At 53.4% G+C, this 26,903-nt stretch overlaps 3 protein-coding genes across 6 annotated transcripts in view; 1 reads left to right on the top strand and 2 right to left on the bottom strand.

Moving 5' to 3' along the window:
• The window catches only part of LOC116787990 (deleted in malignant brain tumors 1 protein-like), a 499,349-nt gene that overhangs the window by 467,399 nt on the left and 5,047 nt on the right, over positions 1-26,903 (bottom strand). The gene's annotated exons all lie outside the window — the stretch shown is intronic.
• On the bottom strand, positions 1,250-18,849 carry CEND1 (cell cycle exit and neuronal differentiation 1). Of its 3 annotated transcripts, none has more exons than XM_032691700.1 (2): positions 18,728-18,849; positions 1,250-9,177 (listed from the first exon to the last, which is right to left on the bottom strand). In XM_032691700.1, the coding sequence occupies exon 2, from the start codon at positions 9,001-9,003 to the stop codon at positions 8,611-8,613; it is 393 nt and encodes a 130-aa protein (XP_032547591.1). In that variant the 5' UTR covers positions 9,004-9,177; positions 18,728-18,849; the 3' UTR covers positions 1,250-8,610. The 3 variants fall into 3 exon arrangements, with proteins under 3 accessions (XP_032547591.1, XP_032547592.1, XP_032547593.1); XM_032691701.1 differs by lacking the exon at positions 18,728-18,849 and adding an exon at positions 18,598-18,702; XM_032691702.1 differs by lacking the exon at positions 18,728-18,849 and adding an exon at positions 17,135-17,212.
• On the top strand, positions 18,339-26,768 carry NLRP3 (NLR family pyrin domain containing 3). 2 transcript variants are annotated; one of them, XM_032690877.1, is made up of 8 exons: positions 18,339-18,606; positions 21,826-21,990; positions 22,692-24,372; positions 24,917-25,045; positions 25,350-25,520; positions 25,773-25,946; positions 26,041-26,211; positions 26,348-26,768. In XM_032690877.1, the coding sequence occupies exons 2-8, from the start codon at positions 21,945-21,947 to the stop codon at positions 26,547-26,549; spliced, it is 2,574 nt and encodes an 857-aa protein (XP_032546768.1). In that variant the 5' UTR covers positions 18,339-18,606; positions 21,826-21,944; the 3' UTR covers positions 26,550-26,768. The 2 variants fall into 2 exon arrangements, with proteins under 2 accessions (XP_032546768.1, XP_032546767.1); XM_032690876.1 differs by lacking the exon at positions 18,339-18,606 and adding an exon at positions 19,908-20,016.

Raw genomic sequence — 26,903 nt, 5'->3', positions numbered from 1 at the left:
TGCTCCATCAGCCCTTCCCATCCTCCCTAGACTGCACAAAATACAAGGTGTTAGAGGACTTGACAGTGATTAAGGACCGTGAGAGTGCCAAGGGAGATTAAAAGTGTACAGTGATATCTTAATACTCCATCTCCCACTGCTCAGCAGGAGCCAATGCCTTGGGTTTGCCGGAGAAACATTTTGCAAAAGGTCTTCTGTTAGAATTTCCTTCTCTTTTCGAATATGTGGAGCGAAGGAGATGGGACACAGAACGTGTGGATGGGAGATAGGGCCCCCACCCATTCCAGCCTCTCAGCTTCACCATTCCCACTCAGAAAAGAGGAATTTATTTGCTCTCCTGTTCTTATGACTATTAAGGCAACCTAAAACTTTAGTCCTCAGCTGTGTTTCTGCAGCAAAAACCTCAGATAATTATGCTTTTGCAACTGAAAGCTGTCCCTTTTTTCTAATCTCATGGAATTTACAGGATTTTTCTTCCCACTTCTTGACAAATTAATTTCCAAAAGACTGCAGACTTCTGCAGGGACCCTGTTGGGAGCTGGGGTAATGTGACATCAACTCTTTGCAGTGACATGTGCTGCCAAAATCTTCCTGCCCTACGACAGCTTGGAGGGAATTAATGTGCAGGGACCCCACAGACATCACTCAGATGCTCAGGAGATTGTTTATTTTTAAGGAAAGGTGTTCTCAGGTCATCCTAGAAACAAAACCAAGGAAATTAGCCTAATTGGGCAGGGAAGAAGTCAGAGAAAGAACTGGAGATCAGCCTGTGGGACAGGGAATCCCTGGGATCAGAAAGGTTTCCTCAGTGGCTCTGGGTATATATTTAATCCTATTTAGTTCCAATGTGAGAATAACAATAATCATCCTCTACCTGCTTTCCTTGGGCAGGCTGGAGTTTATTTGGGGCAGGAACTGCCTTTTCTCACAGTTCTCACTGGGATCACTAATCCTAGAAAATATTGAGCTTCCAGGAAACATGGACATTGAATCCCAGAATGGTTTGGGTTGGAAGGGACCTTAAAGATCATCCAGTGCCACCCCCTGCCATGGGCAGGGACACCTTCCACTAGCCCAGGTTGCTCCAAGCCCCATCCAACCTGGCCTTGGACACTCCCAGGGCTGGGGCAGCCGCAGATTCTCTGGACAACTTTCCGTGAGTGAGGAGGGAGAGGGAGCACAGACATTTTCACTGGCACCCCCACGTACACAAAGATGCTCACAGGAGGAATTATACAATATCTCTATGTGTGTGTATATATATCTATATATAGTTTATTTCTCACAATCCTGGTAAGAGTTACAGGTGTATTTGGGAATCATTTACAGTTTCACAGCATATGGAGTGACCATACAGCTTGTGATGTGAGTAACATACAGTGTGTAGAGAGCACACGTTTCCGACCCATCCACCCACCACTCACACAATGGGTTTCCAAAGCTAATACTAGATTCAGCTACGGAGAAAGCCTGGAAAATGTTAGGGTACAGCGTTGGGTGTCATACAACACTGTCAGTCACAATGGGACAAGCTAAACTACTTTAAATTTTCAATCTAGTATTTCTAGTCTACCTGCATTATTGCATTTATACGCTTTTTTTGTTTTTTTTTAAAGTCAAAGTAAATAGAATACTATATGGGAAAGGAAAAAATTCTTGACTATTTTAGGATTTGAGCTGCAGCCCATACAAAGTGTCCATAGAAGCATAGACAAGATTATAAATTCGACAAGGTATAAATTAGCTGGATAGCTTTGTGTGTAGGTAGGTGTCCATTTCCCTCCAGGAAATGTGTCCAGCAGCATATTGTTTCCGAGAGCAAAAAAAAAAAACAACCCAAACCTGTATGTTGAACACAGGTAAATACGTGTAAGTGACAAGCAGGTCTGTTTGCACAGGGAAGAAACCAAGGTGTCACTCGGAAAGTTCCTATCCTTTGGAAAACACGCTCAGGAGCTGACTCAAACCCCACCAAAGTCCTCAGAAAGGTGCCTGAGGCTTCCAAAGGAGCAGCAGGCATTTCCCTGCTCCCAGCATTTGAGCCTTCAATCTGACTTCCAAGGGCTTTGGATCAGTCCCTGGAGAAGTAGCAGAATCCGAACAAAGCAAAAGCAAAGGAAAAAAATCCCCTGTAATCTGACCTTCAAGTTCCCTTCCTACAGTTTTTCTGCACAAATTTATAGGCAACCTGCACCTACCACCGGAAGAGAGTTGGTTTCCTGGGGAGCTGAAACTGCAACTTTTTAAGGGCTTCAATTGAAATGGTCCTGGGGAAAGGCACCAGGCTGCTCAAAACTCAGTAAAGCCAAATTATTCCCCTGTTGGTTTGTTTATTTTGTTGTTTTTTAACATGACAAGATTGTGTGGCACCCTTGTTCTCATCAGTTTGCCCCAGAAACTTGGCTGCTTGAAGCTGTTGAGGCAAAACCAGGGATATGATGCAGGACTTTACTGTTGCAAAGGTGATTAAAGATTCCTCTTGTCCTGGTGGGAGCTTTGGTGCCGGGGTGCTGCACTGGGGCTGAGAACTGGAAAAATAATGGAATTGCTTGTCAATTGCAAGCTGGGAGCAACCGGAAGAGAAACAGGAACAACAGGTTCCAAAGCTCCTGTAACCCAAGTTATGTTTTTCAGCAGAAAAAAAAAAAAAATCTATTTAATTTGAAGATCATCAAAGAGCGGGGGGCACGAGTCCCAAAGTACCGCTGTCCGAAGGAGTGAGCAGAGTTCTAGCACAAGGTAGATCCAAAGTCATTTGGAAATCCAATGGCCCTGATCTCTCACGGGACTTTGAGGCTTTGGGCACGAGCTTATTATGGTGAACTGAACGAACTGTGAATTTTCAAGGCCCAGCGGTCCCGCAGTGCTGTGTCACACGGTAACACCCGAGCAGCCCATCCAAATGGGAAAATCCTCGTAGTTTCTGCGTCCTCAACCCTGGCACACCACCTGATCCTTCCAGGCCAGCAGAAATGCAGGCCCTTGGCTTCGGGATCTCTCCTTCCCACGTGTTTTTGGTGCTCCAGAGGACTGAAGGAGCACTGGCTTCAGCCGAGGGCAGCGTTATGTTCACACTGTGTCAGCACCTCCCGAGCAGCCCCAACACCTCACACCTGACTGACAGCTTAGGACAAGGAAGGGACCTTCCTGTGGGTTTGTCATCCAGTACAAATCCTGTGGCAGACTGAGACCCTCACAGATCAGGGCACACAGAAGCTTCATACGTTCCCTGCTGTGCCACACAGTCTGGGGGCCGAGCACTGCCTGTCTGTTTTGGGACCACCCAAAATGGGCCTCATCATGAAAATGCATCTTGCCCACCCCTATGGATATCTCCCGGCTTCGTGGTGAAGGGAATGAGACCACAGCAAGATGCTACACAGCTCAGTAAGGGAATCAGCATCCCTGCTCCATCAGGAAGGCATGGACTAAGAGGATGGAAGTGCGAGCGGGTTGGATTTTCAGCCCTTGCCACAGCAAAGCACGTGAAAAGAGAACGCAGCCCCTCGAAGTGTCCTGGCAATTCCCCTTAATCACACAAAGCTGGTTGTAGAAAACTTCAGGTGTTTTTCTAACCCATTAACATTGCACAGAACCAGCAGGAAAAATTCATCTGGAAAAGGCGATTAGCAGAGGTTAATTTGCACGGTGTCAGAGCTGGTCGGTTTTGCTTTTTGCCAAGAAAAAAAAAAGAAATGAATAGGTTATAAAGGTTAACATGTCCTTGCCAAAACTGTTAAGATAATTAAATAGCGCTTTTTTCTCTCCAATTCTCTTCTCTGTTCTTTGCACACTCTCAGAGTCTTCACTGACTTGAAGCTTTCCAAGGAGCTGATTGAAATTCCAGGAATTTCACCTTTCAAATCCATTTTTTCATTGCCTTCCTTTTTTGGTTCGTTTCTCAAAGCATCATTTTCCTCTCCAGTCTTCAACACTGTTATTTTCAACCGATTCTAAGAATAGCTAAAAGGCTGCTGAATTCCAAACCCCAGTAGCACTTCCAGGAAAAGCAGGGAATGTTTTAAGGCAGAAATCATCTCTCACTAACTCCAGGGGTTTGGGTTGTTGTTGTTCATGTACAAATCCTGATGTGGGTATAATCAGGGCTGTGAGCATGGCTGCCTCAGAGAAGACTTTCCTTATGCTCAGCTGAAGGGCTAAGGAATGTTTGTGTCAATTTTTTTAAAAAAATGTGTGGCTGATAAGATTTCATGGTGACCTGCAATCAATATCCCTGGTGCCAACAAGACCTCAAAGGCCAGAGCATGGTGAAAACAATGGAAAAACTCCCCTCGTTTTCAGTATTCTATGGATCATCCCCTAAACGTTAATCCAGCAGAGACAAAAACCCATGTTTAATTTATAACCCAGCTCGAGGGAATTAAGAAGTGCTTCAGGGCAAGTGCCTGTTCAGCGCTTTGAGTGAGCCCCGGGTGAACAGCACCTGCAGGAACGTGTTCTTACCCTTTGGCTGCCACGTTTGTTTGCATCCTACTGCAGCACTGTTGGGAATAACGGGATTTATCCACAGGGTATTAAATCAGTAGGAAGAGGAAGCAGAAGCGTAATCCATCTCATCCCTCCTAAAATAGAAGCAGCTAAAACCTTCTGCCGAGTTGTCCAAGGGAGCGTAATGACATCTTTGCATTCGACTAAAACTTAGGGTTCCTTAAAAACAGACTGAGATCGGGGTGCAGTCATCGAATCAACAGTTTTAGTGATAAGCTAAAAGGTCTGAAACCAATTTTGCGAATTTATGATTTCATCAACTTGACCGAAAAGAGTAAACTAGCAATCTAGATCTCTCCAAACCCCAAGCACAGAATCTGATTCGTTGCAAGCGTTAATAATTCACTCTCCCAACGGAGATGGCACTGGAAGGACTTCATACCACAAACACCACACGAAAAAAGAACGTCAAGCAAATAACGGCGTGTGCTCAGTAACGAGAAAAGACAACTATTTATTTAGCACAGCGAGTTCAGTCAGTTCAGCCTCCTGCTTCGACAAATTCGGGGCTGGGAGAGGGGAATTCGCCCTCTCAGCCTAGTTCTCGCTGGACATTTTTGGCTCAAAAGGAAAGCACTGCACAGCCTGGCACATTAAGGCAGGACAGGAGGTGTTTGCGAGTCAGGACTGAGGTGCGTTGTGGCATCTGCACTGGATCTACCTGACTCAACACCAGACCCACACTTCAAAAAGCGCTACAGCACAGTCCAGTATAGTCTAAAAGTGCCTTATTTTAAAGCAAACAGCCCACACGACTATCCAGGGAAGGGGAACAGGGATTTGGAGCTTCTAGGACAGCGGGCACACCGGACATTCAGCAGTTCACTAGCCAGACGTTCTTTGCACTGAGGAGAAACCAGGACTGAAAGGAATTCAGGTGCTGCGTGACATGGTGGGAATGGCACAGGAAAGACATCACAGACACTTTGTGTGAATGCAGGGAGTGAAGGAAGGGGCATTTCCAGCTTGGCTTCTCTCCCCCTCTCCAGACTGCAGTGATACAAGACATATGTATGTACACACACGTGGGCAGGACATTCTCGAAGGCAGGGTGGTGTATTCACACACACACACACACACACACACACACACACACACATACACACAGAGAGACAGGTGTTTCCAAACTGAACTGCCAAAGAGGTGGGAATCTGGACAGCAGACCCTTAAGTGATCACAGGACGTGGAAGATCCCTTGGGAACAGGACATACCATGTTCAAAAATCCCTCACAAACAGGCAATACGACGTTGCTGTGGGTTCAAATGAGTGACAAACCCAGATGAGGAGCTGCAGCCCCATCAGCACCTCTGTGGTGTGTTTCTGGATGAAATTAGTGGCCTTGCATCCAAGTACTCTAAGGGCAGGCAGGGTTTGGAGGTGGAGAAATGTTTAAGGCCCATGGTTGGCTGAGAACTGTTTTTTCCCCCCTTCTGTTGTCAAAGGTTAAGTCAAAGAAATAAAAACACTTTAGAAAGTAAAACTGGAGACTCAAATGAAGCAGGTGTTTCATTTTCCTCCCCCTGATCTACCTGTGCTGGTCAGGGCAGAACAGACAGATGCTGTGTCTAATGTCACACACTGCTGAAAATAATCCTAGGCCAGGGCTGAGAGGGAGGGAAAGGACAGGAAAGGCAGAAATATCTCTTGAAAACAGAAGTCACCGTCTGAAAATCACCACCCTGCTTGGCAAAACGTGACTCCGAGCAGGAGGGACTATGGTGTGGAATGGGGTCTCTCCCCAGGGTGGAAAAGGATGTGCCTGGGGCACTTTCAGGGTCTGGGGACATCCTGTTCCCACTGTGTCCTCTGCCAAAGCCGTGCTGCAGTCACTGCAAGGGAGCTCAGCAGGGGTTGCTTCTGAGCTTCGTTCTCTCCCGTCTCTGCTTTCCAAACACCTTTCCTGTTCCTTTGCTACCATTTGTCCTCTCCTCTTCCCCCCCCCCCCCAACTCAGAAATAACCTCTGGACATCTGCAAAACAGGACGAGGGGAAATAAGATCTCTAGAGAAAACTAGTGTTAGAGAAACACCCCACCATGGACCCTCCTCCTTCAAACCATTCCCCTGGCTGGAAGTGACACCCTGCCACCAGGAGATACATCCACAGTGCATGCCAAGAGTGCTTTAGGCTACCAGGATTTCTCCTGGAGCTGCAGCCTTCCTTCCCAAAGCCCCTGTGAACCCAACATGCCCACCCCTGTCTCTGTACAGGTACAGGTGGAGGTAGGCACCAACCTTCAGCTGTCATCAGAACACAGCATCTGATATTCCCAGAGGCCATGCACCTTTGGGAATATTTTATGAGCCTTGGGAAAAAGAGAGTGATAAAGCTCACCACAGGAAAGGTCAGGCTGCATCAGCAGACCTTTGGTTTGGGGAAGACTTGCGTTCAGCAGATCAAATTTAGAGGTAAATAAGACAGACATGAGCCAAGAGAAGAATTCCCAGATCAGTTACACACTCCCACCATCCTATTCAGTGACTGTACCAGAGGCAGACACTGCACAGGCAGCACCTGAGGAACATGCACCTTTCCCTGGCCTTGCACCCCTTGAGTTTGTACATCCAGCTCAGTTAAAGGTGTCTGACAGGCTCTGGAACTGAACTCACTCCTCTTTGCCACAGCCTCTTACTGGCCCTCCCCCTAAACCCTGCGGCTGCTGCCGAGCTGCAGGTGCCACGGCTCTGACCCCATCTCATCTCTGACTCATTTAAAAGCAAAATGTAAGGTCTTTTTATGAGATTCTGTTTTGCAGCAGCCAAGAGAAGCCTAATGGACACCCACTGGTGTTAGAAGAGCATCAGCCAAAGCACTTAACACCCTCTCTTCTCCCCCTCACAGGGTCTGGCTTTAGAGCCAAGGTACTCACCCATGAAACCAGGCTGATCCCGAGGGCTGGGAATTTGTTTCCCTTTCCAAAGTATGGACAAGTCACAAATCCCTGCTACTATGACAGGAGGGAGGTAAGAAATCCCCCCAGGGCAGACTTGCCCTTGAACAGAGTTTCCCTGCTATAAAGCAGGTCAGTGTTACTCTCCAGGGCTCCCAGGTCCTCTCTGCCCCTAAAACCAACTCATGTCTCCCCTTTTCCTGTCTTCCCATCTAATGAGAGACTATACCCTTCAGTGGGGAAAAAACCTGGTGAAAAGCCTGATCCAAACCCCAAAAAAATGAACACAAACAGTCCACCTGACCTCGAAGGAGCTTGGGCGGAGGCCACAGCACCCTGCAAAGCCCAGCCTAACTTTAGGAAATACTAGATCCAAAACAAAGTCTCTCTATCCCAAACGCTGACCATACGACCCTGGGGAGCCCTGGGATCCTAAAGGCTGCCTGCCAGTGTGCAAGGAACAGAGCAGGTGGCAGCTGCTGCCGGCCTGGGGTCAGCAGGGGACTCAGCACGGCCTCTCTGGGACTTGAGGGGACACCCCAGGCTCAGGCTCAGCCTCCGCCTGCAGCTTTTCCTCTGGGGCACTTCCCAGCTGGGTGATTAGAGGTGGCTTGATGAGCAGCAGGTACACGAGACACCTATTGGAGATCACACACTGCTGTTTGGTCAGGGAGCTGCCTTCTACCTGCCCTTGCCTCAGGAGTGCTGGGCAAACACCACCCAACACACCGCGGCAGGCGAACCGGGCCCTGGCTCTCCCCTTCCGTCTTCTTTACCACAACCCAACTTAAAACCAAACCAAACAGAAACCAAAACACAAAGTGGGGACTCCAGATGGGATGTAGAACACTTTGGACTTGAAAACAGGGGACTGCAAGGGAGGTGGGGGTGTTCTCCCAGGGAGAACAGCGAGGGAGGGGAGGGGACACCGTCATTTACACCGAGGAGAAGCTGTAACCTATACACGGTGGTATAAGCCAAGATATATTACATGAAAGAACACACTGAGTGCATGGAGTTACCCACACTGGGTCAAACTGGCACAGTTGTCTTGAACAAGACCCTTGAAGTTGCAGTTGGTGTTTGTCGTTGACCTATCTAGCTCGCTCTCTATATATATAGCTATGTATAGAATTTCTCTGCATGCATTTGTCTCAAAAGGAGCTGTACAGCTGGGCTGGGTTTCTCATCCCCACCCCGTCTCGGTCTTCATTTTTTCCGGGCTAGGAACGCCACTCCCACAATCACAGCCAGCGCAGCCACCGCCACCCCTCCGACGATGATCAAGGGCTTCATGTTGTCGAAGAAGCTGCCCGGTGACTCCTCGGAGCTGTTTCCCTTGTGGTCAGAGTCAGGGGACTGGCCGGTGGCCTCGTGCGCCTCCGTGCCGGCGGGGTTGGGTTTCAGGTTGCTGTGGTTGTTCACGACGGCGGCGTCGCCACCCGCCTTCTTGGCGGCAGTGGTGGGAGCGGGCTGCTCCTTGGGGACCTCCTTCTTGTCTGCATTCGTGGTAGGCCCAGGGTTGGGCTTTTCCGGCTTTCCGGAGCTGGCGGCCTTGGCGTCGGGTTTGTTTCCGCTTCGGACGTTGCCTTTGGAATCCATCCTGCGAGTGCTGTGGGCAGCGACTGGATGCCACGCGCTCGGGGCTGTCCCAGCTCCTCTCCTTTGCCCGGCTGCTGGAGGAAGCAGAGGAGCCACCTGAGCTCAAGCCCTTGGAGCAGCTGTCTTGGGATGATTCTCACGCTGGCACTGTCCTACCTGGACATGATACGGCACCTGGAAGAGGAAGCAGAGCAATGAGAGCTGAGTGACAGGACAGACCGAGCCAGTGCTGTTCTGCCTGGAGGCAGTGGAGGAGGACAGGATGGAAAACTGGAAAACTGTTGGCTCTTTCTTTTGGAACTGTGAGCTGCATTCAAAGCATTTGCTACAGACTGCATCTGCAACCATCACAGAACCACAGAATGGCCTGGGTTGGAAGGGACCTTAAAGCTCATCCAGCCTCACCACCTGCCATGGGCAGGGACATCTCCCACTAGCCCAGGTTGCTCCAAGCCCCGTCCAACTTGGCCTTGGACACTTCCAGGGATGGGGCAGCCACAGCTTCTCTGGGCAGCCTGTGCCAGGGGCTCCCCACCCTCATAGAGAAGAATTTCTCCCTAGTACCAAACTAGAACATTAAACAAGTCGGACTGACTGTCACCTATGGCTGCCACGACCGGGCAAATCGAGACAAGTCCATCCTGGCTGTGTATGTGGTGCCATTTGTCAGCGATGAGAAACTCACATCCAGCCAAACAGATCTTACTTTGCATTTGTTTACCCTTTACCATTCCTGTGGGGTGAGGAGAGAGCACTTTGTTCCACGGGAAAGTGGATCAATGGCTCCTCCCTGCTCGTGTCTCACCCTCCACGCTTCCTGTTGCAGCACTGTCCCAAGTTCAGTTTGGGAAGTGGGCTTCAAAGGATTGCAGAACCATCACAAAAACATTCCCCCCCCCAAAACCTGGCAGGGCAGGGTGAGCCAGGGATGAAGCTCCCGTGGCTGCACCCCCAGGCGATGGAGGAGAGCACACGGCGCTGGGCACTTTGGGCACTTTGCCATCAGGCTCTGTCAGTGCAGCACCAGGTCAGCTCCCAGCTGGGAAATAATGAGTAAGCAGAGGCAGTGGTGGGATCCGAGCCACCGGCTTCACTGCCTCCCACTGACCTTCAGGGCTGCCAGGAGCCTGCTGGGAGCTTTCTGCTTGCTAAGGGAAATCGGAGCTTATTACCTGTCTGGGCTGAGAGCTGGAGAGGCTCCTCAAAAACCTCAACAAATAGAGATCCCTTCCAAAGCGGCTCAGAGCGCACGTCTCTCCTCTAATGACAGGAAGGAGGTCCCAAGGTTGCAGCAATGGTCTGTGCTGCTGACTCTTCTGGAAAATAGGCTGACAAATGTGGTGGTTTCATGTCCGTCTAGGCAGGAACGCTGTCCTGCAGGAAACCTGCTCGCAAAAATGCCAGGTTTGGGTCTAGAGCAAAGCTGGGCATCACTTTATGGCTCAGTATGAGACGGAAACAGCCCCCTCTCCTGCTCTCCTTTGTAAGCCATTGCTCAGTGGCCACCAGCTGCTCCAGCCCAGTCACTGAGGGAACTGCTGCACCAAAATCACGGAATTCCATAGCTCTCATTGAATATCCTAAATTGGAGGGGACCCACAAGGATTTTCAAGTTCAGCACCTCACGCTGCACCAGGCCTGGTGACCATAAAAACCCCACAGCCTCATTGAGTGCAGCTGGACAGTACCTGCATTTCTGAGTTTGTCATATTAAACCATTCAGGAAAGCCCAGACTCCACCGCTCTGCCCTCACACATCGCTGAAGGTGTATCAGACACTTGGGCACCTTGTACCACACAAACACCATCCCAGATGCTCACCAAGCTTCAGACCTTTTCTGTGGCTTGGGACTTGAGAGGTAAACATGGCCAAGTGGAAGAATATTTTCTTCTCACTGCTCATTTTGTAATATTTCTATAGATATCACCTGCCTCACCTTTTTCTACTGCTTTCCGAGAGCGTTCCTACCGCTCTGTCAGTACAAACCCTACATGGATCCAGGGCTGAGGCTGCTCACAGTCACTCACAAGGACTCTGCTCCTCTGGTTTGGGATGAATTTAGCCTCATTTTCCACCCAGCACAAAGAGGACACAAAGAAATAGTAAGTGGAGCCCATGACTACAGCGGGCTCAGAGGTTAAAGCAGGAAGAGTCGGATTGATCGTGGCATAAATATTGAATTACCTGCTTAGTCGCCTTGATATCAATTAGCTGGGCTACTCACACACTCTGATATTCGTGTGGTTATAGTATTGAACTTCTGCTCTTTCCCTAGGAAAGCCACGTGCAGCCTATGGAAATGGGGTAAATCACAGAGAAGGCAAACTCACTTTTTTGCTGAGAAATGGGGGCCCTGCACACCCCCAGTACCCCACAGTTTATCCACAGCCCTCACTGACCCAATTTCCAGGTTCCTGGGAGCAGGAGAGCTGGTTTTGCTCGAAGCCCATGCTGGGCTACAGAGCCTTGTCCTGCTGCCATGCCCTGCACTGCCACAAACACAATTTCTTGACTCTAAGTGAATTTCCACCTAAAAGCAACACAAACCCCTCACACAGCTCAGAAAAGGTTTTAAAAGATGTAGAAACCAAACTAAGCCAAAAATCAATATCTCCAGTTCTTAAGTGCCCACATAAAAGGGCTTTTGTCTGTGATTTTCCATCACTGGAATTAGCCACAGGATTGCCCAGCAGCTCTCCAGACCCTTTGGCCTGACTCCTCCTGCTCCTCAGGACACTGGGGACTCTTAACAGCACATCCTCTTCCATCACAGTACTGAACCCTCTCTTCATGCTGTTAAGTACCTCCCAGACTCCCTGCCTTGGGAATCATCTCCACTTTCCACTCCTGTACTTCCATGGGCACCACCACGTGCTGATATTTAGCACTTCTGTCTCCCACCCCAGACTGAAAAAAGGTGCTTTTCTCATATCCAAAAACTAAATCTGCACATGAGGGTTCCCCCCCATCCCTTTGTCTCCTCTTCTTCCCTCATTCCATCACACAAAGTTTTTTCTCTAATGACACATTTCTCTACCTTTGCTTTCTTCTTTGTAGCTCCTCACATCTATTTATTCCTCCCTTCTCCTCATCAGCTGCTGCCTCTGCCTGGCTACCCATTCCTCCCCCTTCCAGCTCTGTCTCTGCCTCCTACACAGGCAGCAGCACTCGGGAATAAGGTTTTGTGGGAGACAGGCTTCATTTCCTCCCTTTTTTCCCCCCTTCCATGCCATTTCTGTTCAACAATCAGTGCCCTTTCAGGGAGGTTTTCATTGCCAGCAGCTAACCAGCTCTTTCTCAGGCTGGGAAAAAGGAGCAGGCACAATAAAACCAGGGATAAAGGAGAAAAATGAAAAAAGAAAAGCCTTCCAAATTCCTGCTGCTGCAAGAACTGGCACACAAACACCACGGATCTCCTGGGATGCTCCTGGTTGTTGCAGCTCTCAAGGTCAGTGCAGTCGGACTCACCCAGCGCAACAAGCTGCCCTCAGCCTGAGCAACAGGCAGAGGGGAGAACAGCTTTCCTTGGCTCCCTGAAGGGCACCTTTTCTGCCTCAGTTCCCAGCAAATTAGCAAACACATCTATTCATCTGTCTCCTGCGTGCGCAGATGAAAGCTGCATCAATCCTGCTCCGAAGGAGCGGATGAGTCATTGCCAGGCTGTGCCATAGCACTGCTCCGTCAGGATGGCCTCTTCCCTCTGCAGGGACCAGCCCCATCCCATCCCCAGATCCTCTCATCTTCCCCTCCTGCTTCAGTCTGGAAGGAAAAGCCAGTCACTTTGCAAGACCAAGCAGCTGCTCCGGGGTGTGGGGTGTGGCAGGAACCTCATCCATAGGGTTTTCCTTCTTTTATGGAAAGCAGCGCACTTCCATCGGGTCCTCAGCTGCCACGCTGAGATGGTCAGTCAGGAAGGATTCAACCAACACAGCGGGATTACGTATCAGGATTTATCCCACACCAAAGGTCCACCCCTACACTCCAGGTGCCCTCTGGTTGAAACCATCCATCTCAGAAATAGCTATGGACGATGTCTGAGCTGGAACAGTGCTGCGCAGAAAGACCCAGAGATGGCAGGAAAGACTAAGATTATACCCTAATCTCCTCTTCCCTTCATTGCCCTTCCTACATGTCTGGAAAAAAGGCACTCATTAACTAGTGCACGCAGCAGAGAGACCTTTGCTCTCCGTAAGGAAACACCAGTTGGCACCAAAGGTGGCTGAGCGTTTCTCCAGCACAGGGGAGGGAGCTCCTTTCCCAGCGCTCTCTCCATCCTGCTCTCCTCCACCTTCTTGTCTAACCCCTAAGGAATGCACCTGGGACCACCCTGTCCTTTGGGAAGTGTCCTCAGGGGTCTGTGCCTGCTCCCTCTGCCACGTGTGGAGTGATCTGTCAGGGCCGGAAGGATTTGTGTCCAGTCCCCTGCCCCTTCCCAGCCTCCTCCTGCAACTGAGCAGCATGGGTTTTTTCCCAGCACTTCAACTCTCCGGTTCCAACGGGAGAAAAATAGCATTTCTCCCCTTTTCTGAGCTGCTGAGGGAACAAACACGTTAAAGGCAGGGAGATGCCAGGCAAGCACCCGAGAGGAGCGACAGCAGAGTAGTGACTAAGCCTTTCCCGTCCCCAAGAAGTGCTGTGAAGACAGATGAGGTAATGCACCGCCTCTTGATATTACCATAAATATTAAAGCAGCTTTACATAAGGAGCTTGTGTTCGCTCAGCTGCCGTGAGCAGCTCCCCAAGGAGGATTTTAGCTCCCTCCCGGGCTGTTTCAGCCCCCCACTCCTGACGCAACGCGCAGCGAATGTGATGAAACACAACGCAAGCACCACGCCAGCGGAGTCACTTGTCACAGATGCTTTTAAACAGCCTCAGTGCACCAGGAACAGGCTGTGCAGGAGCCTGCTGTGCTTCCCAGCCCTCCCAAATCCAACCCTCGGAGACAGCAGCAGCAAGTCACAGCAAACACCATTGACCCACTTCACTCTGATGAGATATTTATGAATCCTTTTCCCAATCTGTTGTTTGCTACTCCCCACATACCCCCCCCCCTTCCCCTTCCCCGGCCCTGGATTAAACATTTCCCTCTCAAACAAGCCCTTTGAATCTTGACATGAAGAGTGTCAGATGCTGAAGTATTTTAACAGTGGCAGCAGCCTCAAATTGCTGCCACGGGGGGAGATTTGCCAGCACAGCCTCTGCTCCGTGGCTGCGGCATTCCTGCGGCTGCTCCGAGTCCCAGCACACTCACCGCTGGTCCAGCTGGGGCTGGCAACGACCAAAAACCAGCATCCACCACCCCCACAGCCCCCAGAACGTGGCCAGGAACCCCCCCCCCTCTCTCCCACTGTCACTGAGCTGTGTCACCTCTCCCAGCCCGGGTGATTGGGTTATACCCGGTGCCAAGGTGAGATGTGGGAACAGGACGGGCTCCTGTGGCCCAGCAAAACTGGCAGCTTTTGCTGCACAGGGAAGGGCTGTGGGATGCAGACCCTGGGTCACCAACTGCACAGAGGTGGCTTGTAACACCGGTGCCAGTGTCCTCTCCGGAGGCTGCCCGGCCACGCTGCCCACACAGGTGACACAGCACTTCAGACTCCCCGCCAGGAAGAGCCCAGAGAAAGGACATTTATGGTCTCTTCCCACACCATGACCTCTGCAGACGACAAGTTCTGAGCCAAGTGCCACCTCTGCAAGCCACACACCTCCTGTCCCCAGAGGCCTCCTGGGATGGACGTGGCAGACATTTTATTCTCCGAGAGAAGGAGGAGGCGTTGCAGACGCACCACACTCCTGCCAGGGGCTAAGCTTTTGTTCTGTTTGGGTTTTTTAACCCCAAACACAGCTCCAACCTGCCCTGGTAAGCCCCCCCTCGCCTGAACACAGCCCTGTACACAGCAAAACCAAGGCATTACCAAAACAGCCGTGGGAAACAGGAGGTTTTGTGCTCCAGCCACGTGCTCCGACTGACGCCCGCAGGGGTGGGCACTGAGGTACACCCAGCACGGCCCTGACCTGCTGTCAGTGGGAGGATTCACACCTGGCAAGGCTGTACAACCGCCTGGTCACCAGTGCCACCAGCCCCCGCCGTGCAGCTGCACCCTCGGACACATCTCACGGGAAAATAATTTCCAGGATTTGAGAGGATGTGAAAACACTTTGCTGAGATTGGGTTGGAAACACCCCACTGCAAAGCCTGGCTCCTCAGGGCCCTAACACAGACCACGTGCCCCCAGGAGAGGGTTCAGAGCACCTCACTTTGCTGTGCTGGCCCAGCTTTAATCCTGGGTTTGATCCCCCCTCAGACACAGAATTAAATGCCGTTTCCCCCTTTATAGTTCTATTTTTTGTAGCAGAACAAAATGGTAGCTTTTACCCTTCAGTGGGTCTTAAGCCTCTCCCTGGCAGAACTGAGCACCCCTCACCCCAAGACAGACATTCAGGGAACAAAGGAAAGGATTGTCAGGCAGGATGACTTTTTTTCCGTGGCAGTTGTTTGTCAGGACACTGTATCAAAGCACTGGAGTGGTTTCAATCGGGAACAGTTGGGGAGATGCAGCGGAAGATGCGCAGCAGCAACAGGAATCATGGAGCTTTAACCCACGAGTGTGACACCTCACAGGGATCTGGGTGCATCCTGCACCCTACCCTGGGCACCTCCTCAGGTCTTGCCTTCTCCAAACACACTCATTTCGGGTTTTTATAATGCTTTTCCAGCCCTTCCAGAGCCAAAAATTCAATGCCAGGGACTCTGTGGCACTGGGGACGAGTTACTGCACTGAGAGGTGGCACAGCCCTTCCTGGGGGCAGTCTGGGACCTCCTGTGACACCAGAAGGGCAGGTCACCAGAGCCCCAAAGTCCAGGAGAAGCCAGCCCAGGAGCCTCCTGCTATTGAAAAGGTAACAATCACCCCACCAAGCACAGCTCCATCTCTTGGCATCAGCGACTCTCCCTCCTCCAGCCCCTGCAGGTCTGCACCATGTTGGCTCTGCTCAACCACACAGAGGGAGGTTACAGCCCAGGAGGGAGGTTACACCCCCAAAATGCTCCCCAGGGAATACAGATTTCCCACATCCATCCTAACACCCTGGCTGGGGCCATGGGCCAGGCCTCGGGTCTCTGCTCAGCTCTGCATCTGTGGTGCCAGCTCAGGGATGGCATGATAGGGTCAGAAAGTGTTCCCTGACTTTTGGATAAGGGTGGACATCCATTCCTTCCTACCACAAAGCACCGCTCCTTACCCCGAGCCTGCCAGCAGTTGGGAAAAGCCTTTGACAAGAGGACAGATGCTTCCAAACTGAGCAGCCAAAGGCCAGTTCCCAGCTGCAGAAGGCTGGTTTCCTTTCTGATAGATCTTGCTTCTAAGGCCTCTTCCTGAGGCCAGTATCCCAAATTCAGTACTCTCAAGCAAAAAAGGATGAGGCATGTATGGGACACAGTAAAATAACCCCAATCACTGCAGGAAGCAGCAGAAAATTTATCATCGCTCCCCAGCTTATGGGCATCCGTCCCTTCTGCCTGATGCAGGATCACGCCAGGCTTTCGTGGCATCACCCCCTTTGCAGCTCAGCTGTGCACAGCAAAAAGATTCTGGAGGCAATTCCACACGTGCAGAGCTGGGTCTGGAATCTGGCAGCCCCCGGATCTGCAGGCGTCAGCCTGGAAACTGTTGCTCTGCAGCTGAAACGTAAGAAGCCACTGCAGGCAGACAAGGGGCCAATTCCACAGGAGGCAGTGACCTTCCAGGCAGGTTCCTGGCATGCTCCGGGGTAAAACCCATCCCTTCCCTTGTGCAGCAAAACCAGAGCGCTCTCATTCCCTGCAGAAAGCTGGGAATGAGATCTGGGAAGGATGGCCAAAGCTCCTCCAGCATAGAAATCCCTGCCCAGAGAGCTCCATCCCTCCCTCTGCCCTGTCTGCCTTGTCCCTACACCCAACCCAGGATGGGGAGACTGTGCCAGGGCACTCGCCAGCCCCCAGCAGAGGGGATGGATGCAGAGGGATGAGGATCCAAATGCAGAGGAAATCTGGAATTTCTTCCCCCATCCTTCCACAATATCACGGGGTTAGAGGCTGGTGTTGAGCACCGTGGCTGAGAAGGGACAGATGGAGAACGCTGAAGGTCAAACCTGTGAAGGTCAGACTTTTGGAGGTCAGGCTTGAGATGGAGCAGGGAGCTTAATCCAGCGGAGTCCATCCTCCCTCTCCTGACGGCATCCTGCCCAAGCCCCACCCAGGAAAGCGGGGCTGTGCCAGGGGGTGGCCGCGGGGGGGGCTTCCTCCTCTTGTCCCAATACCCAAGTTTTTCCAAGCTGACCTCGATTCAATTTTAAAAAATCCTCCTCCTTCCCCTTCCCCAGAAGCCACCAGGTAGGCAGAGAAGTAAACAGGAGCACATAAATCAACAAGTCCCTGCAAACACGGGGGATGCACATGGGTGCGCAGAGAGCAGGGACTGAAAAGCCTGAGACGTTCCCAAAGCGTTTCCTCCCTGGAAGCACACACCGTGACTCAGGAGCCCCGGTCTGGTATCCTTCTCCCCTTTCGGTGCAATATTCTCCCTAAAAATAGGCACTTATTGGCTCTGTCATCTTTCTCCTTTTTGTTTCTTGGTTTGTTTGGGTTTTTTTTTGGGGGGAGATGGGGGGTTGATTTCCCTTTGTGAGCTCCTTTCCAGCACAAGCACAAGGGGTCATATCAAGGGATACCCTCCCTCCTTGATATCAAAGCCCCCCTGCCTAACAGAACATCCCCCTTTTCCTTGGAAAAGGTGAAGGCTGAGCCAAGCTGCTGGCTGTTCCTGGGCACGCTTTCCTCCTGCCTCAGGACTGACGGAATTAAAGAAGAGCCATGAAATCCAGGCAGAGCGAAGGGCAAGCAAACTCATGCAGATAGGAGGGAAAAAAAAAAAAAAAAAAAAAAACCACCAACCAAAAAACACCAAAAACAAACCAGCTGGGAAAACCGCTCAAAACGTTCCAGGGAGGTGCACCACCCTTCCTGCCAAGGCTGGAGCGGTCTAGCCGGGGATGCTGCTCCCCCTCCTCCCTCCCAGCAGCCCTGTTTCCGGCACATGGCCGGCTCCTTCCCCGGCCCCTGAGCCCTTCTGCCTCCGGAGCGTTTCTGCCGCACCCGGGCCCTCTCCTTCCCCTCGCCGGAGCCCGGCGGGGGCACCGGGGCTGGGATCGGCAGCGCGACTGGGATCGGCAGCGCGGCTGGGATCGGCAGCGGGGCTGGGATCGGCACCGGGGCTGGGATCGGCAGCGCGGCACAGCCCGCAGGGGCAGCAGCAGGTACGGGAGGCAGCGGGAAGCCGCAGGCAGGAAGCAGGCAGGAAGCAGGCAGGAGGCTCCCGTGCGTTTGCAGGAACAGCCTCTCTGGCTGCCTGACCTTCAGGGAGCAGAACACGGGAGCTGAGGGCACGGGAAGGGAGCCGCTCGGGGCCAGCCGTCCTCACCGGGCTCCTCGTTTTGGGTTAAAAAGGCGCGTTTTGCCTCTGGCGGGGAGAGCTGTGCGGGTCCCCGCTCCGGAGCCGGCTGGCATGGCAGCCCCGGCCTCCATCCCGGGCGGCTGCGAGGAGCTGGGCACTCACCTTGAGCAGGTAGCTCCGTGTCTCTGTTCCGCTTTGTCACCCCGGGCGGGACATCTGCACATCCCCCTGCCGAGGGCCGGGACCCCCGGCCCCTCCGCCCCTCACCCCCCGGCCCAGCGCCATCCCCTACCTCTGTCCTCCGGCTGGACGAGTCACACCTTGGGAGCTGGCTCTGCGCAGAGAGGAGGGAGGGAGGCAGAGGAGGGGGGGAAACTTGGGAGTTTCCCACAATGCACCTCTGCAGACTGCATGAAGATGGAGAGCAGGGAGGGGGGGAGAGGGCGCTCCAATCCGGAGGGAAGGGCTGGGATCTGGGGAGGGGGGGGCAGGATGCCAAGGGGGGGCCGCAGGGTGGTTAAGGCAGCCCAGCTGCATCTCCACATCCCCTGTCGTTTGGGGCTGAGCTGGCTCAGCAGTTCAGGGCTGTCCCTGCAGTGTTGACCCCTCTGCCTGCTCTGCTTGTTTCTCCTCCAAATCCTGCCTGGGTTTGCAGCAATTACAGGGAACAGGGCAACAAAGTGGGGGGGACATACTGGGCAGGAAAAATGGGAGGGGGCCAGCCTGATAAATTGGGATGCCTGTGTGTAGACCACAGGAAAAAGGCCAGGATAAGGGATTTCCAAGTGAGATGATCCCCAGCAGGGAGTTCAGAAATAGCAAACTGTACTGCTAAGGAGAAACTCTGCTTAGTGGAAGGAGGACACTGAAATGCTGCACCTTGGGGTAGTTTCGTGCCAGCTCTGCTTCCCTTCTCCCCAAAATCCCCCTCGCCCCAGGGTGCTGGAGTCTGCTCCCCCTTCCCAAACTCCCACAAGGTCTGAGAGAGGCTGCAGGCAGCCCAAGGCCAGACTGGAGCCGGGCACACAGCCCGGTCCTGCTGCGGAGCGCTGTCATCCAGCCAGGCACTGCCAGGCACAGCCTGCTCCTCCTTCTCTTCATCCACACCAGATAAAAGCAAAGAGCCCTCCCTGTTACAGCCTCACCCCTCCAGCCAGGCACAGGGCTCAAATTCCCATGACTGGGTCACATCCCAAACCACAGCAGGTTCTGGGATTGTCTAGAGCTCTTTCTAGCCCTTATTTCAGAGCAAATCAGGCTGTGTGCTGCTTGCCCATCTTCCTCCATCAGTTGCTTGGGACCCACTGACAACCCTCATGTAATTTTGGACAAAGAATTGATATTTTAAGGAAATTACACCCAGAAATCCATGAGAAACAACTTTGTCACCTCAGCTGCCTGCAGAATAACTCACTTCACCTCTGTGCTCGCTGAGTTTCCTCTCTCCCATGAATGGCAGCCAAGCATCAGCTCAGCCATGCACATATTCAGTGCAGAAGGGCTGGAACTCCAGAGAAAATTCAGGATTCTGTTCCTTGACCCTCTCTGGCTCTGCCAAACTGCCCACCAGATCCAAGCCAGGTGCGTGTCATGCCTAAAAGTACTCAGGCTGCTTAAATCCCACTGTAAAGGACAATTCTGCCCTCGTTTGAAGTGAACTGCAGAACAAGGAGCTGGATGCAAGAACTCAAATCTCCCGGGAAAGGCTGTGCTTCCAGGGGCTGGTTTCAGATGCAGCTCCCCATCCCCCCGTGGAGCAGGGATGAGCAAGGTTATCCTGCTGTAGTCCTTGGCTCCAGGAGCCGACTGGGCTCAGACAGGCTGGCATGGGCAGGATTAGCTGTGGCTGATGCTGATGTTCCCTCTCTTCCTTGTCTGGTCCTGCACCCAGCAGTGCCAGCACTCCCTGCTCTTTTAGGAGCTTGTGCCAGGCACAGCCAGGACCTTTCCATGGCTGCAAACAGCTGCTTCCCCTTCCTAACACCTCCCAAATTTGCTGATCTACTGCCAGCAGCAGAGAGGGGCTGAATTCCTGCAAAGCTGGTGGAAATCCATGATTCAGTGCAGGAGAACTGCTGCTTCCAGGACTAGTAAAGCATTTCTGCCACTTCTGTATCAGGCAGGAATATCCTCAGCGTGGCAGGAGGAGGGAGGGAGCCTCCTGCAAGTGGAAATCGCCGGCTCCGTTCCCCAGAGCCTGCATGAGCCGAGGCCAGGGGGTTCTGGCAGCAGTTTCCTTGTGTTCACACATGCTGCCTCTGCCTCAGGAGATAAACAGCCCCACGTGATGCTTTCAGAGGCCTCAGACTTGAGTTCGCATTATATTTGAATTCTGAATTTAAATTGTGTGTTTTACTGAGGTAGGAAAAAGGGAAAGCAAAGGAAATGAGCTGTAAAAACAATAACCTCCCCCCCCGCCCCTTCCCCATGGCAGAGAGGAGAGGGTAGGGAAGCAGCCCCAGAGCTGGGCAGGGCTCCAAAATCCCATGGCACCAGGCATGGGAAGAACCCCCAGGAAGTGGGTCACATCCCCCCCTAACGTGGCACAGGCACAGTGAGCAGCAATCCAGACCGAGACACAGCAAGGTGAAAATGGCTTTTTCAAGGTCAGAGGGAGTGGGAAACCTTCAGAAATGGTGCTGCTGGATTTTCCTCCTCCCTCCCGGCTCACACCACATCCCAGGAGGAGTTAGCAGGGATAAGGACAGCCCTGGCTCCTGGGCAGCCCCCCCACAAAACCCACTGGGGGACACTGGGAGCAGCAGCATCTTAGGGAAGGAACATCATGGAATTGTTCAGGTTGGAAATGCCCCCTGAGACCATCGAGTCCAGCCATTCCCCCAGCACTGCCAAGGCCACCACTGACCCGTGTCCCCAAGTGCCACATCCTCGTGGCTTTTAAAACCTTGGGCAGCCTGTGCCAGGACTGGACAGCCCTTTCTGTGAAGAAATTTTCCCTAATATGCAGTCTGAACCTCCCCTGGTACAACTCGAGACCATTTCCTTTAGAGAGAAGCAGTTATTCTCAGAATTATTTGTTGTTCTGCAAGCAGGAGATGTTTGACTCTGAGCAGGGAAATAAAGAGTCAATAAGGAGTCCCTAAATTCCCAATGTGCCTTAAAACATCCTTTCTCCCTTCCCCAGTGTCTCTCAAAGGCAACTTTGCTAAACATATCATCCTGAAGCATTTTGGTTTTCCATCATGGAAAGAAAATTATCGCTCATGGAAAATAAAATCATCAAGAGGGTTACCCCCTCCTAATCCAGACACAGGTACCCAGTCCATAAACTAGAGCAGGAAAACCAGGAGATCGGGTCACAGCACAGGCTCACTCTCATTTCATCCCTGAGCATCCAAAGCTCCTAAAGGAGCCTCTCTCCTTTCCTAGAGCTCCAGTTACAACCCACCCACGGCTGGAGAAGGAGGAAAGGGCTACACGGCAGCAAAACCCAGTGGCTGTTTGGGCAGCAGCCATTTCTCCTTGCCTTGAACTCCCGGGAAAGCAGGATGAAGGACGTTTCTCACAGTGGAGTGACTTGCTGTAGCAGCCGAGGTGGGTTTACCTGGCAGCAGAAAGTTCTTGCAGTGAAAATCCAAGCCCAGCTACCCAGGAGGGGCTGTGAATAGCCTGGAATCCCTGAGCAGCCTCCCCACCTGCTGCCATGGGCCTGGGCATTCCCAGTTTGAGCAGTGCCACGGGACAGTGTCACCACCTCTGTCCAGGCAGCTCATCCTTGCACTGAATTACACGGGCTTGTAACTCCTTGATAAACGCATTGTTTAAAATCATGGAGTCACAAAATGGTTCGGGTTGGAAGTGACTTCAAAAGCTCATCCAGTGCTCTCAGCACTTCCCAGGCAGGCAGATCCTTTCCTCCTGGGATGGGCATTAAGGATATCTCTGCAGAGCTCTGTGCTCTGGAGCCAGAGGCACACCCAGGAGCCCAGGCACAGTGCCTTTGTCCCCGGCAGTGTGAGAGGACAGAGGCTGCAGGTGGCCCCGGGCAGTTGCATTTGCTCCCAGGTGGATGAGGATGGTTGAAACGGGGTGGGGGGTGGATCAGGATGTTGAGGGCACCCAGGAGAAGAACCCCTGCAACCCTAAACTCTCACAGATTACATCCTTATTGCCTCTGCCAGACTTAGGAAAGCCCTGAGCGTTGGAATGAGTGTCCATTGGTGTGTCAGGAGTGCGGTTGGGCTGGTTGGGAATTCGTCTGGGCTTGGGACTGACTGTTCTCCTCATTGGCACAGAGTACAAGCGGAACTACAGAGAGCACGTGGTCCGGGAGTTCCTCCGAGACGGAGCAGGGGACTCCAGTCCCGGGGAGAACCCATCCATCCACAGCCACTACACCGCCCTGACCATCGCCAGGGAGCCTCGGGGCGGGCACGGAGCTGAGCATGGAGCTGTGGGATGTGCCAACACCAGCAATGGACCAGCCACCGTCACTGCACAGACGCTGTTCAGACCCGACGAGGACGGGCAAACACCGCGGGTCGTGGTGCTGGTGGGGGCCCCGGGCATGGGGAAGACGACGACGGTCAGGAAGGTGATGGTGGAGTGGGGAGAAGGGACCCTCCACGAGCAGTTTGACTGTGTTTTCTGCATTGACTGTAAAGGCATCGCCCTTCCCAAGGAAGCGAGCGTGGCAGACCTGGTGTCGCAGTGCTGCCCTCACCAGCGAGTGCCGGCTGGGAGGATCCTGGATGACCAGAAGATCCTGTTCATTTTTGATGGCTTCGAGGCCCTGGGATTTTCCTTGGTTCAGCCTGAAGCTGAGCTGAGCTCTGACCCCAGGGAGGTGAAGCCGCTGGAAACCACCCTGATGAGCTTGTTGAAGAGGACTGTTCTCCCAGAGGCTTCTTTACTCATCACCACGAGGCCAACAGCTCTTCAAAGCCTGGGGCGGTGCCTGGAGGGGGAATATTACGCAGAGATACTGGGATTTTCAGCAGCCATGAGGGAGGAATATTTCCACAGATATTTTGAGAATGCCAGCAAAGCTGACATGGCCTTCAGGTTTACCAGAGGCAATGAGATCCTCTACAGCTTGTGCGTCATCCCCATCATGAGCTGGACTGTCTGCACCGTCCTTGAACGAGAGCTTTGCAGGAAGAAAAACCTCCTTGAGTGCTCCAAAGCCACCACAAGGATGACCATGTCTTACCTCTCCCAGTTACTGAAGCACAGGGACAGGGACAATCCGCAGGTCCTCCAGAGGTTCCTTCTCCAGCTTTGCTCCTTGGCTGCCGATGGCATCTGGAAGCACAAGGTCCTCTTTGAGGAGAAGGAGATCAGGGACCGTGGCTTGGACCAGCCAGACCTTCTTCCCCTCTTCCTCAACGAGAAAATCTCAAAGGAAGGTGGAGACCACGGGAAGGTCTACAGCTTCACCCATCTGCATCTCCAGGAGTTTTTTGCAGCGATGTTTTATGTTCTGGAGGAAGATGAGGAAACAGTCAGTGACTTGGGGGGGCTTGAGAAGGATGTAAGTAAGTTACTGGAAAGCTACAGTGAGTCCAGGAAGGATTTGAATGTAACAGTGCAGTTCCTCTTTGGTTTAGTCAGCCAAAAATCCATGGAGTATGTGGACAAAACCATTGGGTGCAGGATTTCACCACAAGCCAGGGAAGACTTGCTGAAGTGGCTTCGGGGGAGGCACAGGAGCATCTCCCACCCCGGCCAAGCGCTGAAGATTTCGGAGTTGGACACTTTCCACTTCTTGTTCGAGATGAATGAGAAGAGCTTTGCACAAAGTGCGTTGGATCATTTCAGTGACCTGGACTTGCAGGACATGAGGTTGACTCTCTACGACCAAATGGCACTTTCCTTCTGCATCCAGCAGTGGGCTGGGCTGGGCTGTGTCACCCTCCGGGGATGCTCCTCCCACCAGCAGGATCCCAGGGTGGAGCTGGATGCGTTGGTGCCCTGGTAAGTCCTGTCCCTCCTTGCTTTAGTGACCCCAAAACTGTAAAGATTTCTCCTTCTCTGCCCCAAAGGATGGTTTTAAAGGCGTTTCAGCTCCTTCCACCCAAACACCAGCTTGGCCTTTCCCTGGGGATTTAGTTCCTCAGTGGAGGATTTTACTTATTCTTGGGATCATAAGGAGCATGTGGGCTCCTCTGTCCACAGCATGTTGTGGGGTTGGTGGAGAGCATCTTGGCTCAACTTCCCAAGCCTGACCAGACCCACCTGTGTGCAGGTGTCACTCTGGCTTCACATCCCCCTTCTCACATGCAAAGGGGAGATCCCTGCTGCAGAAATGTTAAGTGCACCCTGTGACTTAAGTCACCCCAGGTGGCTCCAGAAGTAACACTTGTGGTCCTTTGCACCTCCAAAGCCACAGAGGTCCCTCCTGAGGAGCCCTCCTATGAGCTGAAGGCTCTGCTCGGGGGGTTTGTGTGCCGGTGTCAAAGCCGGGAACTCCTGGCACCAGTGAGGGCTGCCTGTGCCCCACTGCTCTGTTCCCCTGCAGCTCTGGAGCCTTGGGAGCTGGAGGACATCCTGGTGCCATCGCTGAGCTGCAGCAGGAGGAGCTGCACTGCCCCATCCACCTGCTGTGCCAGGCATTGCGGCACCCAGGCAGTGCCCTGTGGGTGCTCCGGTGAGAGACACACTCGGCGCTGAGCCCAAACCGCAGCTGGGATGGGGGGTGTGGGTGGGGGCACCCAAACTGGAGGGGAGTGGGTGGGTGGGTGGGTGGTGCCCTGGGCAGAAGGGACAGGAGCTGTGCGGGTGCATGGTCACCCCTCGCAGTGCCCCGCTGCTCCCTGGGGACAGCGGCACGTGGCCGGGGTGAGGCCGGGCCCCGCTTGGCTGTGGGAGGGTTTGGTCCCTGGGGTTTGGTGGGCGGGTGAGCAGCCAGGACGGGTGTGCTGAGCCTGCCATTCCCCGTGGCTCTCCCGCAGGCTGCAGTGGTGCCGGCTGTCCGAGAGCTGCTGCGCCGAGCTGGCGGCGCTGCTGGCGGAACACCCCAGCCTGGCGCAGCTGGAGCTGGGCGACGGCGCGCTGGGCGACCGCGGCGTGCGCCTGCTGTGCCAGGGGCTGCGGCGTCCTGGCTGCCGCCTGCGCGTCCTGCGGTGAGTGGCCCCGGCACCCCCAGAACCCCCCGGCATCCCACGGGCATCTCCCACTGGCTGGAGCGGAGAGCTGGGGAAGTGCCTCAAAAGAGTCCCTTTGGGGTGGAATTGTCCCTCTATCCCCACTGTCCCAGGGCAAGGAGCTCCAGAGCAGTGGCACCAGGGTGGGGACTGTCACCGTGGTGGGGTGGCGCTGGGTGCCCTCAGACGTCCTGGTGCCACTGGATGATCTTTTGCACGGGTTCCCGTCAGGCTGCGTTATTCCCGCCTCACCAGCAGCTGCTGTGAGGACCTCGCTGCCGTGCTGGGCACCAGCCCGTGCCTGGAGGAGCTGGATTTGTCCTTCAGCGAGGGGCTGCGCGATGCCGGGGTGCAGCTGCTGTGCCAGGGGCTCCAGCACCGCGCCTGCCCGCTGCAGACGCTGCGGTAAGGGGCCAACCGGAGCTCCCTCCTTCCCACCTGGAACAGCTCACCCGCCGGATGGTCAAACCCCCCCTTCCCTGTTTCCTTGGTCCCACAGGCTGGGGAGCTGCCGGCTGACGGGTGCCTGCTGCCCAGCCCTGGCTGCACAGCTGCTGGAGGGGCCCCATCTCACCTGCCTGGACCTGAGTGACAACGATCTGGGAGCTGATGGCATCCTGCAGCTCTGCCAGCAGCTCCGGCATCCCGCCTGCCCACTGCGGACCCTGGGGTGAGGGCGCTGGCACGGCCCCTTTCCATGCCCAGCATCCCCATTGCTGGGGGCACCAGCATTCTGGGTGGTTGAACACCTCCCTCCTAACAAGGTTTAACACCTTCTCCTCTTTTCCTCCTTCCTCCATTCCAAGGCTGAGCACAGATGGGTTAAGCCAGGACGTGCTGCAGGAACTGGCCACTCTCCGGGCCCTGAAGCCCAATCTGAAGATCAGGAACCTCCTGGAGCATGATGTACCAGAGGTGGGGGCCATGGCCCGGCTGCCCTGCCACCGTGGGGTCCAGCCAGGTGGCAGGAAGGCACTTCCCTCCTTCAGGAGAGCTCTAATCCTTTAGGAAAGGTCCTTCCAAAAACCAGAGCCATTCCCAGCCTAGTTCTTGGTGCTGCCATGTGGGTCTGAGCCTGCACCACACATGGGGGCACAGGGAGGAGACCCTGCTGTACCTGCAAGGTGTCCAGCTCCTGTCTTCTCCTTTTTCCCCACAGTGTTGGTGGGAGTAACTGTATGGGTTTGTCAATGCCAAATAAAGAAATAAAGACCCTGGAGCCAATCCCAGGAGACTGTGCTCTTCCCCCTGATACCATCATGCCCAGGGATGTATCTGTGGTACCAGCTCCTGCCCCACATCCCCAAGGGATGGGTGATGTACCTGGGAGTGAGGTGCCAGCCTGGGAGTGAGTCTTCAGCC

The sequence above is a fragment of the Chiroxiphia lanceolata genome, chromosome 6 (genome assembly GCF_009829145.1).
Source record: "Chiroxiphia lanceolata isolate bChiLan1 chromosome 6, bChiLan1.pri, whole genome shotgun sequence".
NCBI classification, from domain to species: Eukaryota; Metazoa; Chordata; class Aves; order Passeriformes; family Pipridae; genus Chiroxiphia; species Chiroxiphia lanceolata.
This window is presented reverse-complemented; position numbering and strand designations above follow the sequence as displayed.